At 34.6% G+C, this 17,822-nt stretch overlaps 1 protein-coding gene across 1 annotated transcript in view; it reads right to left on the bottom strand.

Annotated features, from left to right (window-relative positions):
* The window catches only part of LOC137924991 (uncharacterized), a 61,226-nt gene that overhangs the window by 10,411 nt on the left and 32,993 nt on the right, over positions 1–17,822 (bottom strand). Inside the window, exons 3-4 of the mRNA XM_068768420.1 lie at positions 13,897–14,022; positions 8,159–8,272 (exon numbers count right to left, since the gene is read on the bottom strand). Of these exons, the coding sequence (XP_068624521.1) occupies positions 8,159–8,272; positions 13,897–14,022 (240 nt within the window). The remainder of the gene's footprint in view (positions 1–8,158; positions 8,273–13,896; positions 14,023–17,822) is intronic.

Here is a 17,822-nt window from a genome sequence, read left to right as displayed (position 1 = left end):
GAAGTTCAGCTGCCTACTTGTAAAATCTTGCATATTGGATTCCAGAGTTGCAGGGATGTGGTTAGAAGTGATTTATATAAAATACCTATAGTGGAACCAGATAAAATTTGACAAGTGGAAAAGTACAAGAAAAGTCTGAAAACCTCTTTGGTGAAATTCAAACTATTTTTTTTTAATTTTTTTAAATATTCGTTTGAATGGTTTGTGTAATTTTCAAGCTCGTCATCCATTATTGCATAAGAAACCCGACAGTCATCTGGTAACACGCTGCACCACTGGAAAACCAATCACCAGTAAGTCCACAGTATGTTTTTTTAATACATATAAAACCTTAATTACAAAATGAAAACATGTGGCCTTATGACTTGAAAAATTTTCGTGAAGAAAAAAACATATTCAGGTGTAACTGGCAGAATTCGGATTTCAAATTTAAATTTTTCCGTGACATCTGGCCATCCGGGTCAATGTGCCATACCACCATGGACTTTACCCTTTACACAGTAAATCACTTAGACGACCCTATTGATTTTCATTGAATATTTTCTATTTAAGAAAAGGACCAATTTATCATCAATTTAGCCACTTCCGCAGATGCAGTGGTAGTCGTGCAACAAAGTGCACCGCCCACCAGCCCGCTGATAAATGCGTATGCGGCAAACAATGCGAATTACACAATGCTGAATCCTTTCAGTTTTTCTCTGTTTTTGTAGGCCCTCTATTAGGATTTAAAACATATTTAATATCGCGTGAAATCAGTGGATATGGGCATCGAGAAAGTACTTAAATGTTCTACGTTTTATGCCTTGTAGTGGGCGGTTATCCTTTGATATGATGATGACTGTATAAATAAATATATATCTAATGGATTCAGGCGTTATTTTGCGGAAGTCCATCCTAAGTAAGAAAAAGACCAATATATAGCTACTTCCGCACATGCAGTGGTAGTCGTGCAACAAAGTGCACCGGCCGCCAGCTTGATAAATGCGCATGCGGCAAACAATGCGAATTACACAACTGCCACCGTTAAATCACTCAACACGTTTCACCCCTCCACGGGGCATCTTCTGGAGTTATGTTACACCTATTAGTGCCAAACACAGAGAATACAGAACTCTGTATTTTCTATTCATTAAGTGTCTGCAGTGGTAGCTCTACCAGCTAGATCAGATCGCAGGTTCGATATCGTAGTTGTGGCGTGCATATCGCGCGCCACTCAAACACCAAGCTCTTACCCACGTGACCGTCAATCGCATCGCGGCGGCGGCGGCAGTGAAACAGATACATGACAGATGGCGCCACAGTAGACGCAACGAAAATCTGCATCGCGCTTTGTTGAGAGTCTCCGCGCTCATTATAAGGGCTAGCGGAGGTGCGGTCAACGCATGAAGAAGCAACTGAAGACCAAGAAGCGACCGACGAACAAGAAGCAATCGACGAACAAGAAGCTACAGTACTACGACCACTCCTACATAGTATACACTCTTATACAAATTCACACTTTGTGTAATTATTATACAGAATTGCCACCTCACAGACAAGTTTCCAGAGGATGAGCAGCATTGTCTTCTGCGTACCATAATACCACACTGCGATCGCCAATCCACCTGCCGAGTGGCGAGTTGTATATCTTCCCATATCTTTGGAGGTCATGCCTTGCAGTGGGCATCTACAGGCTAAACCTGCTGTCTTTACATAAAGTTTAAAAAAAAACATTGTGATATTTTTCATTATTTTTCCAGTGGATCCTAAATATGTTCCAAGTGAGTATTGAATTATTTAAATCGTGGTCTTTGTGGTCTGTTCTCATAATAGGACACGTTTGGAACACCCGTGAACCTAAATGAAGGAATTATAAGGGCGGAAATAGGCAAGAAAAAGACCAATATTTAGCCACTTCCGCACATGCAGTGGTAGTCGTGCAACAAAGTGCATCGCCCGCCAGCCCGCTGATAAATGCGTATGCGGCAAACAATGCGAATTACACAACTGTCACCGTCAAATTAATCAACACGTGTTTCACCCCTCCACGGGGCATCTTCAGGAGTAATGTTACACCGATTAGTGCCAAACACAGAGTGAGCTCAGTCCGTCGCCGCTTGTTATTTATATGCCACCTCCTCCCCCACTACCACTCAAAGTCACGTGACAGATCACGTGGGCTATTTTTATTATACCCTTTCTTACGCTCTCTTATTTCTAATCGTTCCAACACGTCCATCCGCAATCATTTGCTACAGGTATGCAGCATGTCATAGGAATGACCGTACGGTAAACTATGTTCCGACTTGTTCCGGGAATTGATGTCTTCACGATTGATGTTTTTAACTGTAGATTATATATGATACAAAGTATGAATATTTTCAAAAAATGAATTAAAAAAAATTCTCATTTTCCACAGCCAGTGAAGAAGGTAAGTACTAATTGTATAAACGATATAAATTATTGTTATATGTTCATCATTCTCATTATTTCTAGCCGTTAAACTATTTTTACATTCTTAACGCGGAGGAAATATAGTTCATATTGTTTAGAACTATAGCTTAACAGGCTATAGCCTAGACGATCTTATACAGATGAGATTTATTCACGTAATAAAGCTAAATGTTGATATAATTATATACATATATATATTGATGTTTTAGATAATAAAAAACCATTGGATTTAGATGAAAACGTTCAAGGGAATGTCACAAAGGGTGAGTATATATAATTATTTATATTTTATAATTTGGAACCCTTCGGAATGTGGGTCGCGGATTCGATTCCCTGGATAAAATCTTATATAATTCACATTATGTGTGTTAATTATATAGCAGGGGTGGCCAACCTGCGGCTCTTTGAATTTGTAGCTCGCGATAAATCTAACTGAGTACACTTTTCATTTTTATGTCCTTATATTGACATTTACATTTATTTATTTACTTTATTTGAGATAAACAGTAACAAAAGGCAGTAAGAAAGTACAAACTTAGAAACTTATAAATATAAAATTAGTTACAATTGTTACCTTATAACTATCTTACTAAGAAGATTTTTTTAAGAAGAATATTTTAATGGAAACAAGCTTTATTTTGCGGAGTCCATCCTAAATAAGAAAAGGACCAATATTTGGCCAATTTCGCACATACAGTGGTAGTCGTGCAATAAAGTGCATCGCCGGCCAGCCCGCTGATAAATGCGCATGCGGAAAACAATGCGAATTACACAACTGCCACCGTTAAATCACTCAACACGTGTTTCACCCCTCTACGGGGCATCTTCAGGAGTAATGTTACACCGATTAGTAAATATATATATGTATCGGAACATTGTAGTTACGGTCGGCGTCGATAGATGGAGTTAGCAGTTTCCCTGAATAAACCCACAAAAGTTGCACCGCGTTATAGATTCAACAGCCGCAATACCCGTTTTTAGTGAGCGACCGCCCGCTCCCTAAGCGCGAACAGCGTGGGCGAACCGTAGTTGGATCCGGATCCCTCTTCGGCTCGCCTGTGGTCCACGCTGCCGTCCCAACCCGCAAGCACACTCCAGCAACACACATTCCGACAAAGCTCTACCGCGAAGAGCCTTAACAACGAGCGAGCGTCCCTGTGCAACTGGTAGGCGCTTCCCCAGCTTTTAGTTTCCAGTTTAAATCTAGTTGACAGACCCTTCCGCTCCGTGAACTCAGTACCGATGAAGCTGTAAAAGCCTTAGGGCTAACAGCGTTAACATCTTCAGAAACAATAGATAGATTCAACACTGGTAGAAAATCTTTTCTGAGTTTGTTGTAGACGTGTAGATGTAATATGAAGGTGCTATTAAAGAGAAGTAAATATTGCTAGTAGTTTCTAATAAATTGCCCTTCGATATGTTAGTTGAAAGGTTGGTAAATGGTCAGTTTTGCGCTGCTCGCATCTAGCGACATCTAGCGACTTTATGTCATCGGATTACTTAGTTGAGGGTCTGACCACGCCGCGCCCATGAGAACCTCTCGTTCTCAACATTCGTCGGGTTTATCAGCTATTTATTTTTTTATTATCCTCGTAATTTAAAAACCAAAAAAAAATTGAATCATTTAATTCAATAATATAAAATGGAATTAAAGAATATCAGCACTGGCAATATCGCTATAATAAGCGTTAAAATTATAATCATGGCGATAATTTTCACAAATTAAGAATTTTAATAACTCGATTCAATTATCGGCGCGTCAACGTTGAATGCTTCCGACGACGGCGGCCATCTTTAAAGTGAGGAATTTGTTGCCATTTTTGTAAAGGCGATAATACTTATGGTACTTGAGAGTTCAACTTTATTAACTTGAATTTAAATAATGATTACGTGGTCGTTAATAAAAATATTTTAAATCCATGATGAACTTCTGTCTGTTCATTTAGTTACCGAATGCTTTCTATTATGATGTTTATACCTGTTTAGATTTTTATCAGAGTTACTATAGGATATATTTTTCTTTAATCTTTAAAAATAACTTTAAATCCACTCGATAAATATTGCAAATCGACTTTTAGAAAGAGACAATCGGCTAATTTCGGCTTCATAGAGCGATATCTCTGTCGCACGACTGACAAAACGTCACATAGGTATTGTGGGACAGAGATAATGCTCTACAAAGCCGAAATTAGCCGATTGTCTCTTTTCAAAAGTCGATATGCATTATTTATCGCCAGTTATTATTATATTCACTTGAAACAACCGTGGTTTTATAGTTTTATTTATCACTTTAGAGAAGTGATTTTTCAAAGCGTTTGCCTTGGGAGAATGGTGGAAAGTAACTCCAACAATGCATTTACTAGATAGTCAATCGTAAAGGAAGCAAGCATAAATCCTGGTGATATTTAGGCAATCAAAAAATACGGTTATTCATTTTGTTGCGAAAAAAGTATTTAATTTGAATCAAATTTAAATTACGCTCTTTAAAAGTACTCTTCTTGGCTAGTGATGCAATTATCGCATTGAAAGCACTTCTGTAATGTTTCTTTCGGAAAACCCTTCTTTGTAGCTCGTTCAATGTAGAGAATTGTGTCAGAGAGGTTTCTTTCCACTGTTTTAATCTTAAGTAAGAGTAAGAAATGCTAAACACAGACTCTGACACACAGACTGTGTTTGGCATTAATCGGTGTAACATAACTCCTGAAGATGCCCCGTGGAGGGGTGAAACACGTGTTGAGTGTTTTAACAGTGGTGGTTGTGTAATTCGTATTGTTTGCCGCATGCGCATTTATCAGGCTGGCGGGCGGTGCACTTTATTGGACAACTACCTCTGCATGTGCGCAAGTGGCTAAATATTGGTCCTTTTCTTACTTAAGAAATGCTTGAGGATGAACGAAAGGAATGGAATGATTGAGAAAGGAAGATGGAATTGTAGAATGATAGAAGATGGAAAAAAGATATTGTGTACTATGGAAGACGAGAACGAAAATTAAAATTCTAGCGAAAAAAAAAATTATTTAGAAATACAAAACCCTGTTCCCAATTAAATAGGGGGATGGAAGGAGAGGTCCCCAAGCGGGGTCCAAAAAAAAAAATCAAATTTTCCGTATTTTTAGATCATTGGCATGACGGTGATGTTGAAAATAACCTCGTCTTCGAGTCCTCAATGATATTGGTGCCCAAAAATAAGACAAAACATTCTAGAACTCTACCCACATATTCAAATAGATATAAGTAAATATATTTACATATATAGACTTCATGGATATAAAATATTTATTTTAATTGCAGGAGGTGATTCGAATAAACTCTATAATTCGCCCCCGGTTGCTAAAAATCCCGATCATTACATCGACGACGATTGAAAAAACTTTTTTTTGTTTCATTCATTCCCTCCATAAGCCGCCATGTTTGTTATGAAGCTGTCAATGTTGACAGCATTATTGACACATAAAGCCTAATCATATAAATTGTGTATGTTTTATAAAAATATATAAAGGTACATTGTGTTATTTTATTACTGAATATTTAGCCTCGCTTCGCCCGTAGATTTATAAAGACTATTTAAAAGTACTAACATATTTAAGTGAAATTACCTTATAGTACTAAGCGTTTTGATTTTACGAACGATCTTCCTTCTGACTTATTTCCTTAGAAATATAACCCGGATCTCTTCGTGGTCAGAGTGGCAGGTGTACATGCTTCATGTTCGACTAGTTATTGATACAAAGTCGGTATCTACTACGCAATTGATTTACAAGTGAAAGTTGTAGTGGGCACGTCATATATCTCCTTTCTTCACGACAACAAGACACACGGATTCACGACATCTGTACACGGTTAAAATTCCTTCTACCCGAACTAAGCGTTTTGCTAATACTTTTATACTGTGACCAGCCAAGGGAAACTGTTATAGAGAATAATTATAGGATAAGTAATAATAATGTACAATAAAAAAAATGTAAAATGAAGAATGTTATAACAAAAGAGGAAAGTATGAAAGATTGAACAGAGCAAAAGAGAAAGATGGAAGAACTGTAGCATGAAAGATAGATAATAGATCGAAAGAGACAATAAAGTACGAAAGAAGAGAAAGAAAATAAAAAACTATGTGAAAAAAATAATTTGTAAATAAAGTCCCTGTGCCACCATAAATAGGGGTACGAGAGGCCCCCAATAGCGGGGGTCATCAAAAAAAAAAGTGGCGGCCATTGTTTTTCGTCGAACATCATACATCGTCGGGCAGTATAAGTGTCAAGCTGTGGTAGCAGTATCACGTCACACACGTGCGTATATCACACGGACGAGACTCAAGATGCGATCGCAAGATTCATCAATGTGAAATACGCACAACCATGGCAATTTCGAGTAGGGATCAGGAATTGGTCACACGAAAAGTGATTTTAAAAACTGGACATTGTCACACCGTCGTGAAAAAACTAAACAAGACACTTATTATTAAAGAAATAAATTAAATAATTTTACTTTAATTTAGTTTCAAGATAGTTTAACCCTTAATAGCCTGATTTACGAAAGTGTTTTTTTTTTAATATTACTATGTTTGCTTGAGGGTCTAGATCAGTGATTTCCAAAGTGGTCTATATCGACCCTTAGGGGTCTATAACAACCTGCAAGGGGTCTACGTCAGCGAATAAAAATTTGGGGGTCCATGAAATGAAAATGGGGGTCCACGACAGTGGATTTCATCACATACACTGATAGTACCTATTTACTTACATCATACTATCTTATAATATCAAAACAATTACATTATTTATAAAAGTACCTGTGAAGTAAAAAAATATTAATATGTTACGTATATTTTACATAACAGATACAAAATTTTATTTTGAGTAGTTTAAATTTAAATTCAATTGATAAATGTATAAATTGACTTGTGTCACTTTAAGTTTTTAACACTAAACATCACTACAGTTAGAAATTTACAGGAAATCAATATCAGGTAAGTAGGGGGTATTCCCAACACGGAAAACATGGCAAGGGGTCTACGACACAAAAAGTTTGGGGAACTCTGGTTTAGATGAAGAGAAAAATAGATTTTTTTTTAATTTCGTTGAAAAGAATATTATACAACAGTAAAATACGTACAGCCAACCTATAAAAAAAACTAATAGTGATGTGAAAATTCGGGTTTAAAAGATTGGTATCAAAATTGAAACTCTAGGCTATTAAGAGTTAAGATTTGTTTCAGGAGACAAAAGTAATTTAGTAATATGACATGTAGATATATAGTCCATAAGCTGGACTCAGAAGGTGACCAACGTCGAAGTTCTGAAACGAATCGGCCATATACGCGCACTAATGCTCACAGTAAAACGAAGTAAAATCGCTTACTTGGGACACGTTCTTCGACACCAACGATACAATCTCCTTCAACTTATCATAGGAAAGGTCGCTGGTAAAAGGAAGGTTGGTAGGAGAAAGAAGTCGTGGCTTCGTAACATTAGAGAGTGGACCGGAATCGCCAGCGCTGCTGAGCTATTACGCAGAACCAAAAATAAGGAAGAGAGCAGGAAGCTGATAGCCAACCTCCACTAGTTGGAGAGGCACTTCAAGAAGAAAGAAGATGACATGTAGAAACATGACCAAAAAAATATTAAATATGATTGCAAAAAACAAAGGTACGTACGTTCTGTGGAATAAGGGTTCAATAAATAAAATAGATTGAGCAATGTAGATAACAATATGAGTATACAATACTTACGTTATGTGGTGTTGGAGTCGGTACGGGTTTTGGTACAAACGGACGGGGCGTGGTAGGCGGCAGATATTGGTTCGGCTTGTGGGTCGGCAATGTCACTGGCGGCTGGGGAGGTCTCTGTAAAGTACAATCATCTGTCATCATCACACTCTGTGTTTGGCACTAATCGGTGTAACATAACTCCTGAAGATGCCCCGTGATGGTGTGAAACACGTGTTGAGTGATTTAACGGTGGCAGTTGTGTAATTCGCATTGTTTGCCGCATACGCATTTATCAGCTGGCGGGCGGTGCATTTTATTGCACGACTACCACTGCATGTGCGGAAGTGGCTAAATATTGGTCCTTTTCTTACTTACAATCATAGCTTAAAATAAACATTAACATTAGCGCGGCTTTCTTGGAAAATGGATGCAGTTCGCTTCCGAACAAATTATTTTAAGTCTTTGACTAATCCTTTGTTTAGCTGTGCACGTTTTACTCCTGACATACACACATACACACACACATATCTGTTGATTTATGTCTATCTCTCTCTCTCTCTCTCTCTCTCTCTCATATATATATATATATATATATATATATATAAAGTTGATCTTATTTTCCTTTAAAGTATAACAATAATTGCTATGTTTTATTGTGCGTATAAATAAGATAATTGGACTTCATGCTACTTTTTTGAATACATTTATTGCAGGGAAATAAACATATATATATGTTTGTAAATAAATTATTTAAAAAAATTAAGTTTATTAGATTGTCTGTTAGATTTGACTGTCATATAGATTGATTTTGGAATGTTGTTCAATGACAAATTATATATATTTTAGTTATAAATGTAATACATATACATATATTATTTAAGATATTTCCTATATTACCTTTATTTCATTCAAAACCTTCAAAATCTTTAAGGCTTCTACAAGGCCTTTTTACACAACCATAAAACTGCATTTAACAGAGTTGCTAAAACTGACAGTCAAAGTATCGAGGTGTTGTGTTTTATAAATAATCGACCTTATGATTAGCCAATACATTTACTAAGACTAAGTTAATGTTAGTTCTAACTTAAGATCTAGGATCAATGAACTATGCCTATGTCGTTTATCTAACAAGATCATTTGCGTTACATAAATAATAAATAGACAATTGATATATGTTAGCACAGTAAAATGAATCTGTGTTAGTTATTTTACTACGCCATATGGTTCAGCCCCTACTAGGTTAGTATTACTTCTAGGATAGTCATAGTAGCGTAAAGGCAGTATAATAGAAACCTTCTCTATGAGGTACTAATCAAAGAAAACATTAAAAAAATACAATGGGTGACCTTGGGACAGAAACACATTCGTTTGAATTAAGTGAAGTAAAAAAGTGATCACAATTTAAAATATATATTATATCACTGTCTACAGTTTCGTAGAATTACTGTATATATATATATAGGATGATTGGTGATAGATTTAAATGATTTAAAGGTGTTAATGAATAGGCCTTAAAATCAGTGGTTTTATATATGGTAAACGACGTAATTGTTATATAGTTGACGGTACCAGAAGGTTTTATAGGACAAAACAAATTACCTCTGAGAGGTTCAAGATAGGGGGCTGCAGACAGATAAACGCAACATAAGACGGTCCACCTACAAGGCCAATACGACTTTGTTACGATTGTTGGAGGATGATAGATACAAGGCGGCTTCGACTGGTCCATTTTGGAATCTATGGAGGCTGCAGAAAGATAAACGCAACATAAGATGGCCCACCTACAAGGCCAATACGACCTTGTTACGATTGTTGGAGGATGCTAGATACAAGGCGGTTTCGACCGGTCCATTTTGGAATCTATGGAGGCTGCAGAAAGATAAACGCAACATAAGATGGCCCACCTACAAGGCCAATACGACCTTGTTACGATTGTTGGAGGATGCTAGATACAAGGCGGTTTCGACCGGTCCATTTTGGAATCTATGGAGGCTGCAGAAAGATAAACGCAACATAAGATGGCCCACCTACAAGGCCGATACGACCTTGTTACGATTATTGGAGGATGCTAGATACAAGGCGGTTTCGACCGGTCCATTTTGGAATCTATGGAGGCTGCAGAAAGATAAACGCAACATAAGATGGCCCACCTACAAGGCCGATACGACCTTGTTACGATTATTGGAGGATGCTAGATACAAGGCGGTTTCGACCGGTCCATTTTGGAATCTATGGAGGAAGTCTATGTCCAGATGTGAAGGTTCTATGTCTGAAATGATAGGTAGTATAGATAAGATAGTAATTTTAACTAACTGCGTGATTTATATTGAAAAAAAAAAAAATTGTTCTCTCTGCGTAAAATTTTCGGTGGCATTTAAACGAAAATTTTAAAATAAGAATCATTAGAATTATTCCAGACATGTAACGGTAAGCAAAATGTGAGATGGAAATTAAAAATATATATGCTAGTACGTATTCGTAAACGGCAATGATATGGCGTGACACGGCCAATGTCAGACAACTCATGTCGGTACATTAGAGGCAATGGATGGGGTGCATTGTTATTTTATTCGCGCCAAATCTCTCGTCGCTTCACGGTCGATTAAATAATGAATGCAAATTGCTATCTATTATACTGTTGGTTTATTCTTTTATTATTAACAATACACCTATCCCCCGATTTACACGGTAGATACGTTCCTGAGAGAAACGTGTAAATCGAAAATTTAAAATTTTCAAATCAAAACCGTGTAAATCGAAAAACTCGCAGAAAATGCATGATTCTGCTATTTAACAGTTGTGATTTTTTTAAATAATTTTAGGTGTACACAGATAATAAAAAAAGCATTGACAAGTTAAAATGTGTAATATATCACGGAAAAACTGTTTTTTTTTACATTAAACAGAAGAACAAAAAATAAATTACTCTCATTCTTTTTTCGGAATCGAAGGATCGAATTCACTTTCATCATTCGAAGTTATTTGTGCGAAGTTTTTTGAAGAGGAAATATTTACATTATGAGAGATGATAATAAAATCGGTTATTAAAACAAATAAAAAAAACTTTTTTGCAAAACCGTGTAAAACAAGTACCGTGTAAATCGGGGGATGGGTGTATAAAGAAAGTATTTACCTACGTATTCGTTTCAAATATTAATTCTCAATAAATCTTTGAAATTAACTTTACCTTTGTACCTTGAATTCGTTGTGATAGACCATCGTAGCTTAAACAATGACATATAGTTGAAGATCAATCTGATATTATTAGGAGGATCAGAAAGTAATGTCGCTTTCTTAAGTTAAATTCACACGACTCCATTTTTAATAAATTTCTATTTCTAATCAACAATATATTCACCTTCGTCATCAACCTTTTGCCATGTAGTATACAAAATTAATGCCGGAGCGGTAACAAATCAATCTGGTTTTTCTGTAAAATATGTCGACGACATTGCTTTCCAGTCCCCCTGATAATTTCAAAGATTGCCCCTCAGACTTCTAAACAAAGTCTCATTTGTGTTAAATGCATAGAACTGTTTTATCATATTTTCTCTTTAAATCTACTAGATGGCGCTAGTCGTTAAGCCTGATGTAGTACAGTTTTACCGACATTTTGTTTTATCTTTCTGTAAAATATGTCGACAGAAACGACATTACTTTCCGGTTTCCCTAATAGTGTCTATAAAGTTAGAATTTTATTCATTACATACAAAAGTAATCACTGTAAATGATATTTGGTGAACATAATAAAATTTATTGAATAGATAATATATATATTGAATATATAATAATAGTCACTATATTGGACAAAATACGGAACGAATATATCAGAGGTTCGTTTAAGGTAGCTCCGATCCCCAGTAAATTACAGGAAAATAGATTTCGATGGTATGGCCACATTCAACGAAAACCAGATGACCACGTGGTAAAAACTGCCTTAAGCCTCACAGAATTCTCAAGAGGGAGAGGGCGACCAAAAGCTAGGCGGTGGTTTAATATCGGAAAGGAACTGGAAACCCTTCAACTTGATGCAGAGACAACCCAGGATAGAGTGGCCTGGCGCAAAGTGATAAGGAGACCCGACCCCAAATAAAGGGAAAAGGGAAGGAAGAAGAAGAAGAAGAAGAATAAAATTTATTGAATATTATAAATGTTTATAAAATTTTGGACTTTTCTGAAAGTAATTTCTAGCCAAATTCAATTCGAATGTCCAGCACAATAATCTGAGGCTGTCTTATACGACAGATCTAAAATAAGATCTCAAAAGCTGGCAGGCGATGCACTTTATTGCACGACTACCACTGCATGTGCGGAAGTAGCTAAATATTGGTTCTTTTCTTTCTTAGTTCTAACCATAGTTTGAAATTTGAAATTTTTAAAGCTGCAATTTAATACGCTTTTAAAACACGTAAATGAATGTTTTTTTTTTATTAAAATAATATTTATTGAAATTATATGAGTATACAAAATATGTGCATTGAAGTTAGATATATGCACACGTATATGACAGCACTCCTAATAATACTCAAGACGCCGGTTAGTTAATTACGATCGGTGTTTGGATTTCAATAATCTTATGGTGGAATAATAATATATAAATGTTTGATCTTTACAACAGTATGAACACGCCTTTACTTTACAAGTTGTAACAGTGACTCAATGTTTAACGCAGTGATTCCCAAAGTGGTCTATATCGACTTCTAGGGGTCTCTAACAACCAGCAAGGGGTCTACGTCAACGAAAAAAAATTTGGGGGTCCATGAAATGAAAATGGGGGTTCACGATAGTGGATCTCAACACACACACTGATAGTACCTATTTACTTACATCATACTATCTTATAATATCAAAACATTTACATTATTTATAAAAGTACCTATGAAGTGAAAAATTTGTTTATTTAATGTTACGTATGTTTTACATAACAGATACAAAATTTTATTTTTAATAGTTGTAATATAAATTCAATTAATAAATGTATAAATTAACATGTGTTTTCACTTTAAGTTTTTAACACTAAACTTCACTAAAGTTAGAAATTTACAGGAAATCAATATCAGGTAAGTAGGGGGTCTACCCAACACGGAAAAACAAGGCAAGGGGTCTGCGACACAAAAAAGTTTGGGAAACTCTGGTCTAACGGATCGACTATTGTAGTCAGTTCGTTCATAAATTGTAATAGAATTCAAAAAAGCAAGTGTTGCAGTTGCTTGTAACTGATCTAAGGTTTATTTTTAATCGCATTCAGAGTTATTTATGAAGCATGATTGGTTATAAGTATATATATATACACACACATATTTATATATATATATATATATATATATATATATATATATATAGATATATATGTTCATAAAACGTAAATTCCTTATTTATTCTTGAAAATCATTTTCATGCCCTTGGTATAGTCTTCGAGATCTTCTTCAATTCGTTTTTTATCTCCTCGTGTCAAAACATCTTCCCGGCATTAGATCTAATAATTTGCTGAATAACCAGAAATCGCACGGAGCCAAATTAGACGAATACGGTAGAACCGTTGCATGACAACTACCAATTGATACTTGATGTTAGAGATACAAAACGTCCTTCAAAATGGTTTCGGCTTAGCCAAATGATATCACAACTTTTAACATACATACGCTTGGCAAATGTTATAGACAGTTTTATCGACCTAGAATAACTTATCTGCCTTTATAATACGCGGGAGTTTTGAATGATTTCGCTACTTTTTGATCACATGCCCATTCTACACTTACCGTGGGTAGTTTGAACGGTATCTGTGGTGGGTTGTAGCTGTAACCTTTGCTGGGTGGCAGGTATTCGTCTCCAGCTGAAGCTGCCATGCTGACCAGGGACGACGCAACGAGACAAGACAGCCACATCTGGAAGAGAAATTTATATATATTTAATTACACCACATATAAACAACTAAGAAGGTAACTAACGTTAAAACTTAATATATTCTTAAATAGATGCCTATATATATACATATATATACATATATATACATATATACACATATATATATATATATAGAAGAAGGTTTTTTTTTTTAAATCTTATTAAAGTAAATTTTTATTTATATTACATTTTACTATTTTCACACACACACATATAAACAATTAAAAAGGTAACTAACGTTATAACTTAATATATTCTTAAATAGAAGCCTAAATATATAATATATATGTTTATATATATATATATATATAAACATATATATTATATATTTATATATATATATATATATATATATCCGCATGATTTATTTGGTTTTTAATTTTATTAAAGTAAATTTTTATTTATATTGAATTTTACTATTTTCTACACATACACACGCGCACACTCAAACACACACACACACACACACACACAAATATGTATATATATATATATATATATATATATATATATATATATATATATATATATATATATATATATATATATATATATAAATACACAATACGTAACTAGATAGTTCAGAATATTCTTGCGCCAACAAAGGCTATATAATAAACATTGAATGCTTGAAATATCTATATAAATATTAAATATATATAAAGGAATTCAGAAACAAATTTAGCAAATCAGATATACACCGAAGTACGAATTCAAAATGGCGTCCGAATACAAATCGGCGTTCGAATTTGAAAACGCGCGAGAATGTTTCGCGTGGTACAGTCAGATCTAGTATTAAATAATTCTTCCTAGATAAATGGGATTCTATCGAGAGATATATTTAATTACATCGACATACTCTTAAATATCATAAATGTCAAAATAAAAGATATTTGATGTAAATTTGTTGCATTCTTCATATAAATGCCGTTAGACCTGTTTTAGAAGCTATATCTATAATGTTTAGCAATATAATATTTCAACTACATTATAAAATATACTTTGATTACCAGATCCTGTTATGCGTAGAGATATCGAGACAAAATGTTGTTTTATATATAAATCTTGACGTCTATCTTTATCATTTCATATGCATTAATATTATGTATATATAAAAAATATTAATATTGTACTTTTAAATTCAAGTATTTGTCGAAGGTGCTACCTTAGAATCTTTAAACAATTATATAAACCTTAACAAATGGAATCAGGCGTTATTTTGCGGAAGTCCATCCTAAGTAAGAAAAAGACCAATATTTAGCAACTTCCGCACACGCAGTGGTAGTCGTGCAACAAAGTACACCGCCCGCCGGCCCGCTGTTAAATGCGCATGCGGCAAACAATGCGAGTTACACAACTACCACCGTTAAATCACTCAACACGTGTTTCACCACTCCACGGGGCATATTCAGGAGTTATGTTACACCGATTAGTGCCAACTCACTCTGTGTTTGGCTATATATTTACCTTCGTTCAATATATTCACCGGCGGTATATATATATATATTAGTATATATATATATATATATTTACACACACACACACACACACATACAACTTACAGATGTAAAACCTTTCAAGAGGTGAAAGTATGACCTAATTTCATGTAAGAAACACCCTGTCCAAAATTGTTTGTAAAAATACTTTCTGATTACTACATATTAAATTCAATTATTCTTTACTATCTATCTTTGATATCAGTGATCAATTTACACTGGGTATTTGGCTTTAAAGCAGTGATTCCCAAAGTGGTCTATATCGACCCCTAGGGGTCTATGACAACCTGCAAGGGGTCTACGTCAGCAAAAAAAATTGGGGTTTATAAAATGAAAATGGGGGTCCACGATAGTGGATCTCAACACATACACTGATAGTACCTATTTACTTACATCATACTATCTTACAATCTCAAAACATTTACATTATTTATAAAAGTACCTATGAAGTAAAAAAATTATTATATATGTTTATAAAATTGTGTAAGTTGTAGGATGTTGGTATTCGGTTTGTGGTCGCAATACATTTTGAACTTGTAAAAACCTGAGAGTCGCAGTCTCAGAGCTTCGCTACCTTGCACTGACTTGTTCAATTCGTCACTCTATACGAATGTGGGACAAACAAATAAATTTACAGGAAATCAATATCAGGCAAGTAGGGGGTCTACCCAACACGGAAAAACATGGCAAGGGGTCTACGACACATAAAAGTTTGGGGAACTCTCCTTTAAAGTTTTTTGGTCACAAATGACCTATATAATATCTTTAAGGCTCTTATATCAATAAAAGATCATTCTGTATTATAGTCAGTTATGCAACCGTACTCTTTATTAAGAGGACGAATACATTCCTATGGCAGCGAAGACACTGACATACAAGTACAGAGCGAGCGGTACAACCTTGCACCGCAGGCTGTGTTGTGTGAAACGACTGCATCACACACTAGCTTATGTATCCACGATTCACTCGCGTAAATATTTTTTTATACTTTAATTAATATGTTGTTACACATTTCGTATTTATGACTCTAATTATTACCATTACACGTTAACAATATTAGATAATTATTTTATGCTTTTGTTTTTTGTTAATTGAAAATTAAAATGCGAAAACAAAAACCGAAATGCTAATTATTAAACGGTTTTATTTAGTTCGACCCGTACGGAATTTGTTTATTTGGGTCAAAATTAGAAATTGAAATTAAATCACCTTCCCGTTGTCAGATTGATCTGAAATTTGGTACACACATTTAATTTAGATGACAATACAATATAATAAAATCAATAACATTATAAATCTATGATGGTCGCCGATACAAAATGGCGGATTACATATTTTTCCTTAACCCCCTCAATATGGGTATCAAATGAAAGGGCTGCACTAGTAAAACACGATGATTATGTCAAAATTTAAAATTCAAGATGGACGCCGTTCCAATATGGCGGACTAGGTACCTATTTTTCCACAACCACCACAATATGGGTATCAAAAAACCGTTTAACTTAAGTGTTTTTTTATATGTATTTATTTATACGATACGTTCCTAGGTGACAAAATAATAAAAAAAACAATTATAATTTAAAATCAATTTAATTGAAGTTATTAAAAATTTTGATTATTTATCACAAGTCATTCAATTAAGATACGCAGCAGTCGTATTAGCACGTTGCCTTTCAAACAAAAGCCTTCGACTAGATGGGTCAATGTTCATAAAGAAATCTCAAAGTTCATTTGCCATTATTAAACCTTCACTAAGTGGCGTAAAAATCGAGGAGGAGTCAATAGCCTCCCTGATAAGCGAAAGAGACACCAAACAGTCATTCATCACCCTCTGCAGAAAAATCGTAAAAAATGCTATAGAAAGAAATAAAACGTAAATATTGCAAATAAATAGATAATGAAGACAAAATAAGAGCAAAATAATATACAGTACTGTGATATAAAATAATTATAGAATTTAAGTAATATAAATGTGATATAAAATAACATTATAATTATGAATATGTAAAAAGAAAAGAGGAATGAATGAAAGGTGATACAGAACAAAATTCAAAGACAGCAGAATTGTGGCATGAAAGAATAGACCGAAAGACAATGTGAAGTATGAAAGAAGAGAAAGTAATATAAAAATAAAAAATAACCTTCACTAAGATTTTTCAAATTAAATGTCACATTTTCAGTGCTTGCTGAAGCTTCTTCAAAAGGCTGTACATTTAACATTTTATTAAAACTGTTTTTATTTGTTCATTTGACAGCATTTGCAAAGGATACTGTGTTGGATGTTC

Source organism: Battus philenor, unplaced genomic scaffold (genome assembly GCF_028537555.1).
Source record: "Battus philenor isolate CCGP_79_NKW_IND1 unplaced genomic scaffold, ilBatPhil1.0.hap1 SCAF_25, whole genome shotgun sequence".
Lineage (NCBI taxonomy): Eukaryota > Metazoa > Arthropoda > Insecta > Lepidoptera > Papilionidae > Battus > Battus philenor.
The sequence above is the reverse complement of the archived record's forward strand: the minus strand, read 5'-3'. Positions and strand labels throughout refer to the sequence as shown.